Here is a 20,379-nt window from a genome sequence, read left to right on the forward strand (position 1 = left end):
GTCCTAATTTGAGTGGTTAAAAAAAAAAAAAAAAAAACAACCAACCAATCTGAGTAACAGCTTAAATTAAATTCACAAAAATCTTTTGAAAAATTCACTATAAGAAGTGAAGGGTAGAATAATATTCGAGATTTTTTTCCCCCTAAAATTCAATACTTCATGTTTTCCCTTTTAATAGTTTTAAGAAAAAGATGAAAAAGCTCAACTTTAAAACTAATCTCTGAAAGGAACACCTTCAAAAAGCAGGCCAGTTGAACAAGTACAGTAAACAGAGGATGACAATATTTTTACACTTCATATTTTATCTCATTTGAAATCTAGAATTTGACTCAAATGTTTCCATTTTTCTTTTTTTTTTCTTCTTTCCACCCTAGTTGCTCTTCCATCAGGTTCAACCATGAAGACACTTTCTTTGGGAAGTAGACATTAGTCCTTGGTACTTAAATACTTACCTCAGACTGAGGAGACAAAGATGACTGTTGACCTGAGGGAGCTTCAGGACCATTTGTAACACCATTAACATTTGCAGTTGATATTTCAAATTTGACATCTTCCAGACCCGGAATAGATGATAGCTGAATATTAAAAAATAAGTTCCAACATATGAGGATAATGCTAAAAGCACATCAAGAGCTAGCTATTATTTTTATAACTGCTTTATCAAGAAAGTACTTAGGCCAAGCGTTTTGTACTATGCACCCTTTGGGTAATGCGAATCCCTTTTCAGAATAATGGTTTTAAGAGCATAAAATAAAGTACATGGGCTTATAAATGGAAACCAATTACACTAAAATGAAGTTATAAAATTAAAAAACAATAACAACAACAAAAACATTTTTTAACTAAGTTATGATCTATCTAGACTATAGAAATCTACGGATATAAAAATAAATTTAATTTCTTAGAATTTTTATAAGTAGAAAAATATACTAAAATATATTTGCAATTGGATTTAACATCCTGTCTTATTCTGTTTATAATTTGATTTCCTTTCCATTAATGGTAAACATATTCCAAGCTGTATGTACATACACAAGACACATTTCAAACTTACAAAATGGTCACAGTGAGGTAAAAATATGGTCATTATTAGAAGATATGGATTTAAAAACATTTTTAGGCCACAAATTGAGATAGTGATGAGTTCTGAGGAAAAGACCAGCTTCTCAGGAGAGGGCCTAGTGCAAGGCCAGTCAGTTTGAGAGTCAGTAGCAGAGCCTATTGAGTCCCCAAGATTCCACCCAGAGGCAGTGGTTGAGTGGCTACCAACATTCCTCACTGATTTGTAGAAGTCAAGCTGTATAGTGAGCTATATAGCTGTGTAGTGAGGAAAGATCTATTTTCAGGGAAGAAAGGAAGCCACTGGAAAGTGACACTGATATAAAAAAGGAAATGAACTTCAATAAAATATATATATATTTTCCCCCCACCCACCCCCAGAGTCACACAGCTAGGAATTGTTAAGTGTCTGAGAGCAGATTTGAACTCGGGGCTTCCTGAATTCAGGGCTGGTGCTCTATCCACTTTGCCACCTAGCTGCCCCCTCAATAATATACTTTAAAATAAAAAAAGTAAAATGGAATTCAAGGTCAAGTGGGATAAATAACCTGAAGTTCAGTATTATGTAAATATACCCATTCTAATTATTAGAAGATAGTGGTAATTCCAAATGAGAGCATAATCAACTAAGTAAGAACTGAGAAAAGAAATCATCTTTATGAGAAAACTAATGAAATTAGACCCCAAGTCTATCTACATAGAAAGGGAAATAGCGAATAGACAAGTGATTATATGATGAACTCTAAACCTAGTTTCACGTTAACTGAAGTGTTTGGGAATTTTTGGCCTAATCTTATCTAGTTCAATTTAATTTCATATGTATAAACTCTTCTAATATCCATCACAAGATATTGCTGATATAGTAAAAAAAAAAAAAAAAAAAAAAAAAAAAAGTTATGGAAAATTAAGTAACTCATGAGAATGAAAAATTTAAGAAAAAATTTAAAACTATAATCTTCATTTCATAGGCTGTAACAATTATGTTGTAGATTTGATCGTCACCGATCAGAGTTCCGTGTTGACCAAATTCTGCCCGAATAAGGAGGCTTAGGGCAGTGCCAATCATGCCTGCCCAAGTACCAAATAATAAATAGTCTAGAGAGAAAAATGGAGCTGCTTTCAATAGGTTAAATTTGGTTGATTTTAGATCAAACTGCTTTTTATTAGCATTTTGCAAATGCCGTTTTATAGGATGTTAAAAATATTATTATGAGAAATGACTAGTGACATTTCTCTAAATACTGAATATAAAAAATTTTACATGTACATACACACATGCACATATAAATAAAACACATGTGTGACAAATTTTTTATTTAAAAAGAAGCATAATTTCATCTCTTATGTCCCCAAACTACCCTGACTGGTTTATTTTACGCCAGCTATCCAAAATCATTGCCATATCTTCTTTCTCCCTCTATAATTTCTCTCACATCCTTTCTTTTTCTCTCCTCAAATGGCTGCCCCTCTAGGAAGACCCTCATTCTCTCTTTTTTGGATGACTACAATAGCTTTCTAAATGGTCTCCTAGTCAAATGTCTCTCCTCTCCATGTAGTTACCAAAGTGACTTCCCTTAAGTGCAGATCTGATCATGTCACTTCCCTATCCAATAAAGTATACTGGCTTCCTCTTTCCTCCAGGCTCAAATAAATACTCCTCTGTTCAGCTTTTAAAGTCTTTCAGAACCTTGCCCACCCATCATACTTGTATAACCTTATTATACGCTCTAATATTGGGGTATGTCAAAGAGGCTGGGATACCAGGGTATGGGGCATGGCATAGGCTCTGAAAGAATTCGGCTCAAAGCGTCTCCAAATTAAGCAAGGCATTTATGCCCAAGAATTTACTTAGAGTAATGGGGGATGCACCTCTTCCTGTGGACCTCTTCCTGAAGGGAGAGGGCACCACAGCAGTGTAAAGTGAGGGATTTTATAGAGAAGGGATAGTAAGAAAGAACAAGGAAATTGGGCAAAGCAGAGAAACTGGGACAATCTCAAAGGAAAAAAATCCCTGTGATTCGATGTATCTAGATAGGAGATGCATGGGAAAAGTTCTTTTGTTCTAGAGCAAATCAGGGCATATGAGATAGATATGCAAGGTGAAAGGTGCTTTTGAAGAATCAGGATATTGGGGGCTGGGAGAAGCTAAGAGTCCATCATCCATGCAGCCCACACTACAATTCAGCCAAACTGGCCCAGTAGTTCCTTACAAATGATAACACCCCCTCTAGTTCCCATTTCTTTGTGCTGCAAATGCTTGGGAAGTAGTTTTGCTTTATACTTAGAATCTCTCATTTCCTCCAGAATTCTGCTCAAGGGACACCTAGTTAAAGATTTTCCAGAACTCCCAAGATGACTGGTGATAATGCTTCCCTCCACAAAAACAAAACCCAAAACAAAACAAAACAAAAATTAGTTTTCCTCACTTGAACCTAAACTCCTAAAGAACATTTTTGTCTTCTTGATCCAGTCCCTAACATTGTACAGCACAAATCATCACCCTAGTGATGCCATTGGGCCTCTTCAAGAAGGAAGAAAATAACCACATGCCAAAAGCATGACGCCTTAAGGGCAGCAGGCATTCAGTCAATGTTTGCAGACTGACTGATGTGTCCATATCCCATTCCCCAAGAACTACCAGTCTAGCTCTTCTGGGTTCAGTCAATCTGTCTCAAGTTACCAAATGCTCTGTGGTCAAATAACCTGAGGAGATATTATTCTTTTTACTCTTCCCTGCTCCCTTGTTGCAATCACTGGCACACACATGAGACATGTTTGCCTTGGTTTAGAAAGATGGCCAGGACTAAGTAACAGAGTTTCATATCAATTCTCTATTGTGTCTTTTCCAAACATTCTCACTGCCTTTCAAAGACCTCCTTGCTTTTGACACAACTGAGATTCAGGATCCTAGATGGGAGCATCTTCAATTCCCTCTTTTTTTTCCCCTGAAAATTCAGTATCATCATCCATTCTCTCCTTCCATTGGGTCTCAGAGGAAGAAGTAAAATCTGTTCCTCGTAAATATGGATTCTCTGCCTGTGTCTCTGGCCCCCTATTCTATGGCCTTGCTAGCATAATTGTCCTTCTCTAAAGCACCTTTATCTTTATTGCTTGAGATGATTCCTTCCCATTTTACCTGCTACAGTGACAGCCCCATTTATATCTTTCCCTTTACTGAAGCCAGTACAGCACTAGACTTGGGGCCTGGAAGACAAACATTCAAATTCCACATGTGAAATGATTACTATGCAATGTTCATGGATAAGTCACTTGGTAGGTCTCATTTTCTCCCATGAAAATTGGTAGAAATAATCCTACAGTCCGAACCTCACAGAGTTGTAGGACTTACAGGACATAATAGAAACACAATGCTTTTGCAAATGTTAACATGTTACGGTCACTGTAAGCCATTAGTATTATTCACCATCAAATTACATCTGGGGGCCCTACTTTTTTTATGACGGTCTGCACTCTCTTAACAAACCCTAGCCATTGGCTTTCATTTCACCCCCGTTCTCTGGGAAGTCACCAAGGACCATCCAGTCTCAGAATCTCAAGGCCTTTTTCTAGTCTTCATCCTCTTTAACCAGTTTGGAGCTGACTTCTCCACAATCTTCCTCATATTTATCCATCCTCTCTGTTCCCTTCGTCTTGACGCCATCATCACATTAGGACCTGCCTCTCCTCCTAGCACTATCTCGTACAAGTTCTTTCCCATCTCAATTCTCCATCTTGCTCCAAACCACTTGTAAGCTGATGCCAGACTTAGCTTCCTCATGCAGAGGCTTAATCCCTATCCTTACTACTCAACATCTTTCACTGGCTCCTGCTGAAAGCCCAGATTTCTTCGTCTGGCATTCAAGGCCCACATACCTGCCTCTCCAGCTGACCAGTGTCCTACTTTCCTTTCTAAAATCTGCTCTACAGCAGGGCTTCTTAAACTTTTTCTACTCATAACCCCTTTTCACTGGAGAAATTTTTACGTGACAGTGGGTATAGAGATATATAAAATAGGTATACAAATCACACATTTACTGATAATAAATCACAATCTCATGATCCCACATTCAGTTACCTGACCTCATGTGGGGTTGGACCCATAGTTTAAGAAGCTTTGCTCTAGAGAACATGGGATATTTTCTATATTCTGAATATACTTGAATACACGCTTTCCTGATTGAATTCCTACGAATACTTTAAAAGCTGATTCAACAATACTTCCCCCAACCTTCCCTGATATCCTAGTTCTGAAGGACTTGTTACACTTCCTACTATATTTGTTTTCATCTCTCTATGGCCATTTATTTATACACGAGTTGTGGGTAAGCTTCATGAGACCAGAAGCCACTCCTCCTTGAGGTTTCCATTTCTCTCCTATATACAATAAACACTCTAAAAACCAAGAAAGAATTTAAAGCTCTTCAATTGTGGAACTGAATTGATTTCAATGGACTTAAGGAGATCAAACCTAAGTAAGTCTCTGCCTTCAATCAAGGAATCAGATATTTATTGAACCCCAACTATGCCATGATGTACAAGGCACCTTGTATTTTTTATACAAGGACAAAATGAAAAATCCCTACCCTCAAGAAGTTTGCATTCTATTTTTGGAAATGTATACTTATAATATAAGATCACTGGAGAGAATTATTAGGAAGCGTAAGAGGAGAAATGGAACCGAGTTTCTGAGAGGCACTAGGGATACTGAGAAGTGAAGCTCAGTAGTGAACACATTTCAGGTGTGGGGAGTTACAAGGAAGAATGTTCTATTCAAGAAAAAGTAAGTTGACCTTATGGCTGGATTATAAAGGAAATGGAATAATACGTAATAGCATGGATCGGAGAGCTGGGGTCAAGTTGAAACAGTTTTTGAGTGCTGAACATTCAATCTTGGTAAAAGGGAGCCACTAGAACTTTTCTGAAGAGGCAGTAACACTGCCAGACCTGAATTTAGGAATATCACTTTGGCAGCTATGTGGAAGATGGTCCAAAGAGGGAAAGGACTTAATAGAGAGAGGCTAACACTTGAATATTCTTAGTGTGCTAAAACAAAGACCAATTCCATTAATGAAACAACCAAATCTCAAGAATATACAATGATTATTTGTCATTAATTAAGGCAGAGGGACTGATTCCCAGGTAGCCTTAAGTGTGTTATAAAACTGAGGGCACAATAAGGAAATTTTCAATATTCATATATTCATTCAATATTCATATTCTTTTATTTCCCTAACTGTGGAATCAGCCTGCTCTTACTGCTTCTTTGAATCTGAAAGGGGAAAGAAAGACCATAAATTTCATCATCAAAGGGTACTTTTTCCAGCAGGGAAGATACCAATCTACACACACTTTTCATTTTCTGCAACCATAAATGGGGGGGTGATTGTAGAGACAAGGTCCATTCAAAGACTGTACATAGCACCCCCCCCTTAATTTTGAAAAGATGTTGGCCAAAGCAATGATATAAAAGATATGTTTATATATATTTTATCCTGTTACATTTGGTCATTATTTTAAAATTTTTATTTTCATCTAGTAGTTTAATTTGACAAATGTGTCACTTATCACTAAGATTCTGAATATTTTAAAGAAATAAATATTTTAAAATGGTTACTGAAATAGTATTTTACATTTTATCATAATGAAAATAATGAAGTTTAGAACAAATCTCATTTCTCCTCCAATTTCAGCTTTTGAAAACCAATATTGTTGTAAAATGTTAGCTGTTTTACTATACATAAACAAAAGCTAACCTGATTCATCTTGAACTATGACCAAAATAGTGTCACTTAAAAGTTTTAGGACACTGAAAAAGATAAATTGTGTAGAAAGACAAACCTTTGCATCCAAAATATTGAGAGTTGTTTCAATTTGTTGAATCCGAAGAGAAAGAGCTGACAGCTTCTAGAAAAGAAAGAGTTGAGACATGAGAATGAAATTTACTGACAACAATGGAAGACCAAAGGGATGCTGAATCAGTGTAGGAATGAGGGGAAAAAAAAAAAAAAGGCATTCCCCCATGCAACAAGTGTGACAATCATTTATATGACTTAGCAGAGGCAGGAAAACTATGTGTGCTGCTCATGTATATGTATGTATGTATATATATTTGTAAATAAGAAATGTTTTTCGTCTTAATAGAATTTCTTTAACAAATAATTCACAATAGAATACACATATTAAAAAAAACCCCAAAAAAACAAAAAACAAAAACAAGGGTAAGTAATATAAACCAGCTATCTAGAATTCATTTGGAATAAGACCCTGTTCTATTTCCTCAATATGTAAGCTTATATTACTGGCTCTCACCTTGACTTTCAAGATTCAGAAGTCAAAGGGTAAAATGAGCATGTTGGGAAATGGACAATTCTTGTTGGGAAGAATTAAGGACGAAGGAGGAAAAAAAAATCAGAACATGATGAAAAAACAAAAGGAAGCACTCTACCATTAAAATTGAAGATAAACCAGAACTAAGAATTCACCATGCTCTAATTATTCTGCACAATTAAATTATATATACATACATAAACAAACAACAGTATCATCATCATAAAATTTGATCCATAAGAACATTTTTTTAAAACCCTAACCCTAAACATTACCATATCCAGTCAGACAGTCCAAGACGAGTTGGCCAGGTTGCTTATTGGCAAGTATTTCACATTCTGACTGCTTTCTGGCACCTTATCAGGATTCTGACTGGCTTATAAGCCTAACTTTAACACCCTGAGAAATGGTCAATCTGCCAATTTTATAGAGAAATTTTAAAAAATGAATATACAACCACAATGCAGTTAGTTCTCTTACAGAAGACAGTTATTTTTAAGATGAGATTCTTGAAGTCTAGAAGGACATTACTTGGAAAAAATCAAAGACATCAGAATGTGATTTTAACTGACTAGAGCCAAGAAAGAAATTCAATGTCAACAAGAAAAGCAAGTTGAACCTTAACCTGCTAGGATTTGTTCACTTCAGTTATTCTGATTGTAACAAATTTAGAGCATTTTCAACAAATTCAAGGTAATAAAAACAATCTGTTGAGATTTATCAGGTCAGTGACTCAATGTCCAAGCTTACACAAAAATGTAAATGTTTTTTGCAAAATACAAATAAGTGTGCATTTCTTTTAACACAAAAGGTTTGTTAAAATCTTAAAACTCTAATGGTGATCAATGAAACTGTACTATATAACAAAACGCAATATTTAAATAAACCCTATGATGAATCATTATACAAAATATAGCTATGAAATACCTAATATGTTAATTCTCTAAATAGAGATGTTCATCTGATGGGTCAGACCAAGGTAAATCTGCAAAAATGCACCTCAGAATCTATCTTACAAACAAAACTGAATTTAATCTGATGCTCATCGTTTGATTGTAATTCAACTTTGTCTTTAATATAAAATTCTGTCGACATTTTATGGGTTCCTTAAATATATGAACAAAACAATCAAGAAGTAGATATTTGTGTACCCACAATGTGCTAGGCATAAGATAAAGCAAAAATAAAACTCTAATCTGTCTGTAAGGAACTCAGATTCAGTTGTAATGCACTAGCTTGACCTAAAACTATATCACTTTTGAAAGTTTATTTTCTTTTTAAGTTAGATTTTTGACACTAAGATTAGAGAGAAAATTTCTAGTATATTGTCATACAGGTATCCCTATTATAATGCAATATCTAAATTAAATTCATCTGCCCCAAATGGCAAGTAAATACTGAAGTCATAATGAGGTCAACTTTTTAATAATACTAATAAACCTCTAGGAAAACTAACTTTTTACATTTTGGCAATTTAAAGCCTTTTAGGCTTAACTCAATCCATAAGGATTAATCCATTTAATACAAGAAACATTTATTAACAATTATCATTTATTAACAGTCCCTCCTTTACAAAGTCACTCAATGTCAGCCAGTCAGCTTTTTTTCTTTCTTTTATTAAATATTTTCCAATTACATGAAAAATAAATTTTAACAATCATTTAAAAAAAATTTTTGAGTTCCAAAAAACCAAAAATAGGCCAAAAAAATTTTGAGTTGCAAATTCTCTTCTTCCCTTCTGCCCCTTCTTCTTCCTTGAAAAGGCAAGCATTCATGAACTGATGCTAAGTGAAATGAGCAGAACCAAGAACCATTGTACACAGCCACAAAAAGATTATATGATTGATGGACATGGCTGTCATCAACAATGAGGTGATTCAGCAGTTCCAATAGTCTTGTGTTGGAGAGAGCCATCTATACCCAGAGAGAAGACTGGGAACTGAGTGTGGTTCCCCACACAACATTTTCACTCTTTTTGTTGTTTGCTTGCAATTTATTTTCTTTCTTATTTTTTTTTTTTCTTATTTGATTTGATTTTTCCTATGCAGCAAGATAATGTATGCATATACTGAATTTAATAATTTCTACCATGTTAAACATATACTGAACTACTTGCTATCTGGGGGACAGAGTGGTGGTGGGGAAACTGGAACACAGGCTTTTGCAAGGGTTAATTTTGAATTTTCCATGCACATATTTTGAAAAGTAAAAAGGTTTATAAAGAAAAAAAAGACAAGCACATTGACTTCAATTATACATGTAAAGTCATGCCAAATGCATTTCCACATTAGCTATGTTGCGAAAGAAAATAGAAACAAAATGGAACAATGAAAATAAAAGTTTGCTTCAATTTGCACTTAGAGATCATCTAGAACCTCCCTGAGAATGGATAGCATTTTTCATCATGGAATTTTCTTGAATTATTGTCTTGATTAAAGTAGCTAAGTCTTTCATAGTCGATCATTCTTACAATATTACTGGTACTGCGTACAATATTCTCCTGGTTCTGCTAACTTCATTTTGTATCACTTTATATAAGTTTTTCCAGATTTTTCCAAAATTGGCTTGTTCATTATTTCTTATGGCTGTTACAATCACATACCCCAACTTGTTCAGCCATTCTTCAATATATGGGTATCCCCTCAATTTCTAATTTTTTTACCACCATGAAAACAGCTTCTACAAATATTTTTGTATGTACAGATCTTTTCCCTTTTCTTTAATCTCTTTGGGATACAGACCTAGCAGTGGTCTTGTTGCTCTCTTTGGGCACAGTTGTAAATTGATCTCTAGAATGGTTGATGGACCAGGTCAGATGATGGTCACAATTTCACCAACAATGCATTAGTACCTCAAATTTTCCAATCTTCCTTCTCTCCCCTTGCCCCAGCATTTGTCCTCTTCTTTCTCTGTCATACAGCCAATCTGATAGACACAGAGTGGGTACATCAGGCTTGTTTTAATTTGCATTACTCTAATCAGAAATAATTTAGAGCATTCTTTATGTGGCGATTGACAGCTTTGATTACTTCTTTTGAAAACTGCCTGTTCATATCCTTTTTCCATTTATCAACTGGGAAATCAGCCAGACAATTCTTAACAGATACAGGGTTATGGAATGAAAAAGATAGTTTTTGTCCTTGGCTTTGCTGGTGGGGAATGCAGAAAACAAACAAGTAGTTCTCCCCATGTTTTCAGATGGTAGATTTTAGTAGAAGTGTCTGAGTAACCTACCTCACTCACTCTAATATGCTACTAGAAAGAAAAACAATTTACATTAATATTGAAGGCCCAAGGCTTTTCCTGTTATCTCATGACTCTTACAACAATTGTGAGGTCAGTGTTACTATTGTTCCCATTTTCCCTATGAGGAAAGTGAGACTTTCAAGTTGTCATCATAGCTCGTAAATACTGGGATTTGAACTCAGGGTTTCCTGACTCTGAATTCATCCCTATATACATTATACACTACACTGCTTCACAAACTAATGCTTTAGCATTAACAGACTTACATGAATGAATTACTCATGTCATCGAGGGGAAAAAAAGATTATAAATTCATATGAGAGAACAGACCACTGACTGACTACTAATGATCAGTGAACAGTTAAAAACTATTTTTCTAGACATAGCTATAGACAACAACTTGAATCTGTTATGGTCGTCTTCCGCCCACTAGTCAGTTAATGTGGCAAAAGAATAAAAGTTTTGGGAACCATGAATTGTTTAAATAAACTCAGCCTTAAATTCTAAATCTTATACCTTTCTTTTTGATAAAACATATGTACACACATGATAAACTGTATTGTAACAAATTGCTAAGTTATCATTTTTGTAGAAAAACAACCTTAAGTGATTCAAATATTTATGCATATGCATTTGTAATGGGATACTGAAAGAAGAGAATACTTTACGATTTAAATAATGTGCTGACAATAGGGAACGACAAAGAATTTAGAAAATGATCCAGTTGTTAGTCCACAAAGTCTGGGAAAGAATTCTGGTTTTGTTAACCAGTGCTTTTCATAGACGACATTGGACCCTAGCAGAATCACATAAAAACCTCATCCTTCCAAAATGATTATCATTTAGAAGTTCTAAGTAATAGGATTTCAACTCTTGTAGGACAGGAATAATAACACAAGAACAAGCGGTTAATTTAGACAGAAATAATGTAAATGCTTATCAAATGGCCAATGAGGATCATTCTTTGATAACCAAATTCTCTTCATAGAATCACCTGGTGCAATCAATGGTGTGACTATCAGTGGGTTTTTGTTGTTGCTTTTCTGCAATCTGCATCCATATAAATATGTATATATTTATATGAATAGATCTCACTGGATAATTCATTGCTGACTTTCTAGTGGCAAGATGGCAATACCACTAGGCTTCTGTTCTGTATGAATCCTCAAAACGTAATCCCGTAATGCTTTTGCAATTTTTTGCAGCCCTCATGAACTATTCTTTAAATGTTGCTGTGGGATGCTTGAATGGATATGATGTCTGTTGCTGAAGTTTTGATAGAAGACGAGGATGGTAAATGTTAAATTTTATATAGTACTTATTTTGTACTAGGCATTGTATTAAGGACTTTATAATTATCATCTCATTGGATCCTCACAACAACCTTGAGAAGCAAGTGCTATTATCCCCATTTTACAGAGGAGGAAACCAAGGCAATCAGAGATGAAATGATCTGCCCCGTATCACACAGTTAGGAAGTGTCTGAGGATGGATTTGAATTCAGGTCTTCCTGACTCCGGGTCAGATGTTCTATCTGCTAAGAAGATCTCAGGCTCCTTCTCCAGTGGTAGTCTTCTTCCTCCCCGACTCCAACAAGGATGCAGTAGTAAGGCCATAAGTGACAGCAACATCAATGAGGGGGCTGAATCCCTTGCAGATCTATTGTCTCTGGAGCCTCTGAAATATGTTACTGGGGGCACCACCCAGCACTGAAGAGCAGTTCTTTTCACTCTCCTTTTCTTTTCCCCATCAAGTACTGGATTGAAGATTTGGAGATTCATCTCCCAACCATTTCACATTATTTTGATTGAGTGAATAAGTAACTAGAATTTGAACTCAGGTTCATCATCTCTAAATCTAGTGTGCTTTCTGCCATATCTGCCAAATTAGCTATCAAAACAGTAAATATGCTAAAAAATGCAACTGGAAATATTGACATTCTTTTGACGTGCTTTTCAATTTGTTCTTTCTTTCTCTGTGCTTAGGCTACTTTAAAAACCTTATTAATTACACCTTTCTCTCAACTTTTATTTTTTCTTCAAATGTATGATTTTTAGATTTATGAATTAGGTCAATGAAATTCTGGTCTGGAAAAATCTAAACATTCATAGAATTCAGTTTAGCCAAAATTGACCCACAAAGACAACAAAAAAGGTACTAAAAAAGGACCACACAGTACAGCCCAGGAATTGTAAGGAAAAAAATAATCAGTTCAAGAATCTAAACTATAATAAAGAATATACCTCTAAATAAAGACCCATAAAATCAATTTTTCATCTCTAATCTAATGATCTTCCTTATAACTATAGATGTAAAGTGACATTTTAGCAGAACATTATTCATGGCTCTACTGAAAATGAAGTATAATTTTTTTTTAAACATTTTTTAGGAGGCAAGTACAGTGTTATAATATTATAATACGTAATAATGTGTTCATCTTACCTCCACTGTCGCTGCTTGGGTTCTAGGCCTACTCATGCATTTAAACAGTGAGAGTAATTCCTCTCCTTTTTAGAAGTGGCTTTTTCAGAACAATACTGACAAGGGACTAGAGTGAGTTCACATGGTACCTGAAATTCTCTCTCTCTCTCTCTCTTTTTTTTTTTAAAGAATTGTAATCTTCAGTATCAACCAATACATTTTTTTAATGCAACACAATAAAGGACAAAACTTTACAGGACAAAAGGAGAAATACTTTATGGCTGAACATATTATACAATACCAAAATGTTGTGGCTTTGGGTACTGTAAAGTATCCATTGCTTACACATTCCGTATTCTAAAAGAGAAACACCACTTAAAAAATGGGTCTGCTAAGGCCCCCCCAAAAAAACTTGGTTAAGTCAATGGACATATTTAAGTTTACATTTAAGTGGATCCTTTTGAAATACGATGCCTTCTAAGATAATGAGAATGATGTGGAAAGTGCAGGGCTTTGCTAGTCAGAAATCCAATGTATTTGAAGATTATCAGCAAAAATATATATTGTGAGGGCAACAAGAGTTAAAACGCAATAATATTCTATTTTATGTCTAAAAAGAGATCATAACAATATTTCTTTAATTAGTGATCTTTGGGGGAAAAAAATAATTAGTGAACTTTGAATGGTTCTGGTGATGAAGGAAAAAAAAAAATGATTTTTTTCCCCTCTCTAATTCAATTCCAGTTTTGGTTTAGTTTAACTGAATTTGTTATAGTTTGGTTTGGGTTCAAAATAGTTCACATGGAAAAACAGAACTTTTTTCTTTTTTTCATCTGAGTCCCACTTCAAAAAATAGCAACTAAGGTTCATTTTTCATTTGAGGGGGGAAAAAAGCTGTTTGAACTTTGTTTGATGGTTCTCCTGAAAAAAGAATCAATACATTCTTTAAAAGTGCAAGTAATACATTTAAGAGTTTCAGGTAACCAAGCCAAACACTCTCCAGGTTGGAAGAGAAATTACTCCATATGTTCTGTGTACACATAATCTTTCTGAGGACAATGACTATCCGATTTCTTAGTTAAAAAGACATTATGTGCATACCTAAGTATGTATATTTGTACATATAATATACATGTGTACACATACATATTCATATACATGAGAGAAAATGAAAAATAAGTATGGCTCAAATGACTCCATTTGTTGCTCCATTAGTCAATGGAGCACCCTGTATTCTCTTACATGAAAACAACTTAAAATGCTTCTTAATTCACTCAGCTGCTATCTTGCAGATATCCAGCCTGGTAATAACCAAGACATTCTACTAGCAGCAGAATGACCTGTAAATATGACTTGGGATCATTGTCTAGACTAGTGGAGATATGGAATATATCAAATTTTCTGTCAATGCTCAAATTTCATTTTTGTTTAGTCAATAATTGCAAGCATATCCTATCAAAAAATGTTGGCAGTAAGAAACCTCTGGGGGGAAAAAAATCGAAAGTAGAGAAGAGAAAGAAATCATGGGACTTAGAAAATTCATGATGCTTTTAAACCAATTTTTGACTAATTAGAAGATAATTGTAGCTGCCTTCAGTGTACTTGTTAGATACTTTCTTTTTTTTTTTTCTGGCTGTACATAGAGATTAATTTTTTAAATACACATTTCTTTATGAAGCATGTTGGGCGAGAAAAGGGAAAAGCCATGAGAGGAAAAAAAAACAAAGAAAAAAAAAGTGATCACAGCATGCATGTATTGATTTATATTCAATCTCCAGATTGGATACTTTCAAAAGTGATGAGTGAAGGTTAGGGAGACTTACTAGTGGGCTAATCAACAAAAGTATTTTTGTATATAAAGTAGTAGAAAGTTTCTGTAATATAGTAGGAAGATAGGAATTCTTTTTTCCTAGTCCTAGGGCTTTCTCATAGTAGCTTCTTCATCCATTCCAGAAAGATGGATTTTGCTACTTCCACCTGTCATGGAAAGTCTGACTAAAATTACTTGAGCATTGCTTAAAAAAAAATCTAACTCTAAAATAAGCAGCAGGAAACAAGATCACCATTCCTCTTGGGGGAATTTCAGTTTTCTTGCGTGTTAAATGAGAAGTTTGGGGCAACTTACTTCTTAGATCCCTTCCCACAAATTCTGGGAGAGATATCGTCAAGTATTTAAAGGGTTAATAAATGGAAAAGGAATTCTACTTTCTTGAACTGGTCTGGGAAATCAAATGAGGGGCAAAATGTAAATGTAGATCTTGGTTCCATAGAAGAGGGTGCTTCCTAATAATGAGAGACATTCAGCAGTGGAATGTTTGCCTCAAAAGGTACACAGCGTCATTTCATTAGTGAAAAGAACCTTAAAGATATCCCAGTCCAATCCCCTCAATTTACATTAAAAAAAAAAAAATCCCAAACTCTAAAATAAGCAGGAGGAAACAAGATCATGTAAAATGTTTAGAAAATTACAATTTATGACAATCAAATTCAGGTGATTCTAGGTGTATAAGAACAAAGATGTCAGAACAAAACATTTTTCGGGGGGGGGGGGGGGGGGGGGGGGGGGAAATCACACCAGTTTCTCTGCCATTCTGAGAACGAACACCTACCTCTTCACAAACTGTAGAAAATCGGTTGAGGAATTGTACTGTGTGTACCACAAACTGGTTTAGAAATGCAACAGTTCTTTTCTGTTGAATTGCTGGCACCTGTATTAAATAAAAACACAACATAATTCAAACAAAAGGCTTCTGATGAATGCTATATGTGGTTCAGTACTTTGTGTGAGATCCAGGACACTGCCAATGGTGGAAAGAATGCTCATTCTGGACTCAGAGGGCCTGGCTTCCGGTCTGAGTTTTACAACTCACTATCTGTGTCATTTCTGGCAACATCACCATCCCTCTCGGGGGAATCTCTGTCTTCTCATGTGTGAAATGAGAATTGAAAGAGATTACTTCTTAGATTCTTTCCCACAAATCCTGGGAGTGCTATCTTCAAGTATTTAAAGGGTTAATGGAAATGGAATTCTACTTTCTTGGATAGGTCGGAAAACCAAATGAGAGGCAAAGTGTAAATATAGATCTTGGTTCAATAAAGGAGGCACTTCCTAATAATTATACATTCAGCAGTGGAATGGGATGTCTCAAAAGGTGCAGAGTCAAATCATTAGTGGAAGAAATCAAAGATATTCCAGTCTAATCCCCTCATTTTAGATGATAGAAGGATCAAACCCTGAATCCAATGTTTCTTCCATTGCACTAATCTGAAGCTGACCAAGAGACAAGCTTCTCTTAAAGAGAAAGCTAAAATGGGGTACGAAGGGAGACTGGACTAAGTATGAACAACCTTTACCATCAGTCTCTGCACTTCACAGAAATAGGGAATTCTGGGAAAGAATTACTTTTCTGGGAGTCATCTGAGGACAGACATGATTTTTTTTTTTTTTTTTAATCCCATGCAGGAGCTTGATTATTTATAATTTAAAGGGGTCACTTTGGGATTGGTTATACTTTGTGGTATTTTGTTGCCATGAAAAAAGCCTGGACCTGGGCTTCAATAATCAATAAACACTTATTAAGCCCCCTCTATGTGCCTGGCATTGTGCTAGTGCCAAGGATACAGAGAGGCAAAGGTAGTCACTGCACTCAAAGAATTTACAAGAGAGAACATGTAAGCAAATTTCTACAAAGCAGCCTATATATGGCGGGGTAGATAGGAATTAAGAGGGATGGTAAAGACTCCATATTGGATGTAACATATATTGGATTACTTGCTATCTAGGAAAGGGGATGGGGGGGAAGAAGAGGAAAATCTGAAACACAGGGGTCAATGCTAAAAAATTATCCGTGCATATGTTCTGAAAATAAAAGCTTAAAAACTGGTTTTCCTGCAATAAGGGAAGGAGGGGAGACAGCCAAAGAAAATGCCCAGAGCTGTGAGCTGGAGGTGGTGAAAGTTCTATATCAAACAGGGGCAGGGGTCGGTTTCAGTCTTCGGACTGCTCCTGTGCAAACCCGGGTTAGTCACTTCTCTGGATTTAGTTTCCACACCAGTTAAATGAGAGCGTTCAATTAAACTTCACAAGCACTGAGAAACAATCAAATAAAATGGACAAGTAAAGTTTTCCCCAAATTTCTAGGCTTTAAGCAGGAAAAAACACACCAAGGAGCAACCCATCAAAAGCAAAGACAAGACTATGTTCGCTGTCTCCTTCTAGGCCCGTCCCAAGTACTGGCGCCATATTTGTGAAGCTGGACATTGGGGCCTGACTCAGGGCCTTTCTGCTTCTGGAGGCTGCTCCCACTGCGGGAAATAGCTGTTTGTATTCTAAATGGTGAGAGGGGCGCATGAATAGCGACTTAACGCAGAGGAAGGGTACAATTCTATCACCGGAAGTGACTGAAGTGATTCCTGGTCACGGAAAGCAGGTGGCGTCTGAGACTCAAGAGGGCCACGAGACCTTTGTGGGCTTCAGCTTCCTCCCCGGTAAAACCCGGAGGGCGGGGCTACATGTCCTCCAAAGAGTCTCCACCTCGGAGCTGTGACTCCTGATCACTGAGGGGCAACAGTCTGGTAACCACTGCTCGCACTCCAGCTAGCTGGCTTGTTTTTTCTGGAAGTCTTTTTTCTTATCAAGAAAGGGTTCTTCTAGATCTCGGATGAAAGCGGGCTTGGGGATCAGAGCTTCAGAGGCATCTAGTCATTATACAGATGGGGAAACTGAGCCACAGAGGGATCACAGAGAGCTGGAACCTCTTCATTATACAGATGGGGAAACTGAGGCACAGAAGGATCACAGATTTAGAGCTCAAAGAGACCTCTGAGATATCTAGTCCAAATTCCTCATTGTACAGATGGGGAAACTGAGGCACAGAGGGATCACAGACAGCTGGGATCTCAGGGGCATCTAGTCCAACCTCTTCATTATATAGATGGGGAAACTGAGGCACAGAGGGATCACAGATTTAGAGCTCAAAGAGACCTCTGAGATATCTATTCCAAATTCCTCATTGTACAGATGGGGAAACTGAGGCACAGAGGGATCACAGACTGACAGCTGGGACCTCAGGGGCTTCTAGTCCACCTCATTATACATGGAGAAACTGAGGCACGGGGGGACTCTGTGGACAAGTATCTAGTGCGACCCCCTCCTTATACTGATGGGGAAAGCGAGATTCAGAGAGCAGCAGGTACTTGTCTTAAGGTCCCTCAGATACTAAGTGCTCTTCCTGGGCCTCAGTCAGGGTGGGACTAGAAGCTTCGGAAATCCCTTCCAGCGCCAGGTCTGGGATCCTAAGGTAAAGAACGTTCCCCGCCCCCTCCCTGAGCCTCAGTTTCCTCCTCCGTCAAACGAGAGGGCGGGTCTCCGTGACCTCCGCGAGCGACCCTCCAGCTCCCTCCCCTACCAACCTTGGTCAGGTCTATGCCCGACCCCATCAGAGGCAGCCCGTCCTCGTCCATGGCCCCGGCGAGCGGGTCCCACGCCCCCTGCTTTCCCAGCCGGACCCCGGGAGCGGCTCCCGACCGGCCCCCTCAGTCAGAGATCCCACAGCCCTTTCCTCCCGGAAGTGGACACAGCGACCAGCTGGGGCCTCTGCGCCTGCGGGAAAGACAAATACAGTCCTTCCCGCAAGGCCTTTCGGGAGTTGTAGTTTTGCTCTAGAGCTTTCCATTGGCTCTGAGCCCACGGAAGAAACCAACCTCTCCGGGCCCTTCCCCACGGCCTTCTGGGAACTGTAGTTTTTCCTCTACTCTCCCACCGGGGAAGTGGAGAGGGCATGTGCAGAGTAGTACTGGATAAATTAAGAGCAATCAAAGTTGGATGAAATTTAGAGCTAGAAAGTGAGCTCACGTGGTCAGTTAAGTAAGCACACGTGAACTTAGGGTCATGACCCCAGAGATGAGAAGTGACCTCAGGTGGTCAAGTGATCGCACCTGTGCTTAATTAAGATCCACCGGGCGCTCAGGTGGCCAGGTGAGAGAGAGAGAGAGAGCTCGAGACAGAGAGACAGAGACAGAAACAGAGACAGAGAAAGAGAGAGAGACAGAGAGCAAGACAGAGACAGAGAGAGACAGAGACAGAAACAGAGAGACAGAGACAGAGAGAGAGAGAGACAGAGACAGAGTGGGAGACAGAAAGAGCGCGAGACAGAGAGAGCGAGAGAGAGACAGAGACAGACAGAGAGAGACAGAGACATAGAGAGCGAGACAGAGAGGGAGAGACAGAGACAGAGAGGGAGGGAAGAGAGAGACAGAGACAGAGTGGGAGACAGAAAGAGCGCGAGACAGAGAGAGAGAGAGAGACAGAGATAGAGAGAGCGAGAGAGAGACAGAGACAGACAGAGAGAGACAGAGACATAGAGAGCGAGACAGAGAGGGAGAGACAGAGACAGAGAGGGAGGGAAGAGAGAGACAGAGACAGAAAAGAGAGACAGAGACAGAGACAGAGCACGAGACATAGAGAGACAGAGAGAGAACATAAGCAGTAACTACCATGCAGTAGTTAGAATACAGCTACTGTTGTTCAGTCACATCCAATTCTTCGTCACTCCTTTAGGGGTTTTCTTGGCAGAGATACTGGAGTGATTCACCATTTCCCTCTCTAGCTCCTTTTACAGAGGAGGAAACTGAGGTGAACAGGGTGAAGTGACTTGCCCAGGGTCACACAGCTGCTAAATGTCTTGGGACCACGTTCCTAATTCCAAGTTCGGTGCTCTGTCCACTGTAGATATGCTGTCCATGCAACTAGTGAAGGACGCCAAAAATTGGTAGATGAATAGAATGGTTTTTCCTCATAGCCAATTTTCAATGCATTCAACTGGATTAATGTTATTAGGTTGGAAATAAGTTTTATATTTATGTTACAAATCTCTGGAATTGCTGTGTTAGTATTAAGGTGGTAAATTATAGGGTTTTTTTTTAATTATGACTTTGGAAATCATATAGAAGTTGTTTTTTTTTAATTTTGGAATGATATTCAGAAGTATGATTTCTTTGTAATAGTAGGATAGATCTTCCTTGGCAAAAAAATGAATAATTAGTACTGTAACTTTACTAGTGGTAAAGAAAGGGTCCTCTTAAGTATTGAAATATGTATATTTTGGTTTGTCAAAGAGTTGATCTGCATTTGCTACAGTGTGCAGCAGCCTTTGGGAAGTTGTGATGGAATATGAAGGTAGCAGAGACAACTGTCTGGCAGACTGCTTCTCTGGGATACGAAACAACATTTCATTGTTGGAAGTAACTGGAGGCCCTGCTTAAACTCCTCTTTGAATGAACATTAACCTGTTCATAAGAAAACTGGGAGGGACAAACACAAACAAA

At 37.5% G+C, this 20,379-nt stretch overlaps 1 protein-coding gene across 4 annotated transcripts in view; it reads right to left on the reverse strand.

Annotated features, from left to right (window-relative positions):
- WASHC3 (WASH complex subunit 3) overlaps positions 1–18,637 on the reverse strand; it is a 57,611-nt gene extending 38,974 nt beyond the window's left edge. For 2 of the 4 annotated variants that reach the window (XR_012482814.1, XM_074271399.1), the window contains exons 1-4: positions 18,466–18,637; positions 15,663–15,761; positions 6,898–6,963; positions 453–575 (exon numbers count right to left, since the gene is read on the reverse strand). Coding sequence is in view for 2 of the 4 variants with exons in the window: in XM_074271399.1 (XP_074127500.1) it covers positions 453–575; positions 6,898–6,963; positions 15,663–15,761; positions 18,466–18,516 (339 nt within the window). In the remaining 2 variants the exon portion in view is untranslated. The remainder of the gene's footprint in view (positions 1–452; positions 576–6,897; positions 6,964–15,662; positions 15,762–18,465) is intronic. The other 2 variants (XR_012482813.1, XM_074271398.1) reach the window with 1 other exon arrangement.
- Positions 18,638–20,379: the final 1,742 nt, after the last annotated feature.

Source organism: Sminthopsis crassicaudata, chromosome 5 (genome assembly GCF_048593235.1).
Source record: "Sminthopsis crassicaudata isolate SCR6 chromosome 5, ASM4859323v1, whole genome shotgun sequence".
In the NCBI taxonomy this organism is placed as follows: domain Eukaryota; kingdom Metazoa; phylum Chordata; class Mammalia; order Dasyuromorphia; family Dasyuridae; genus Sminthopsis; species Sminthopsis crassicaudata.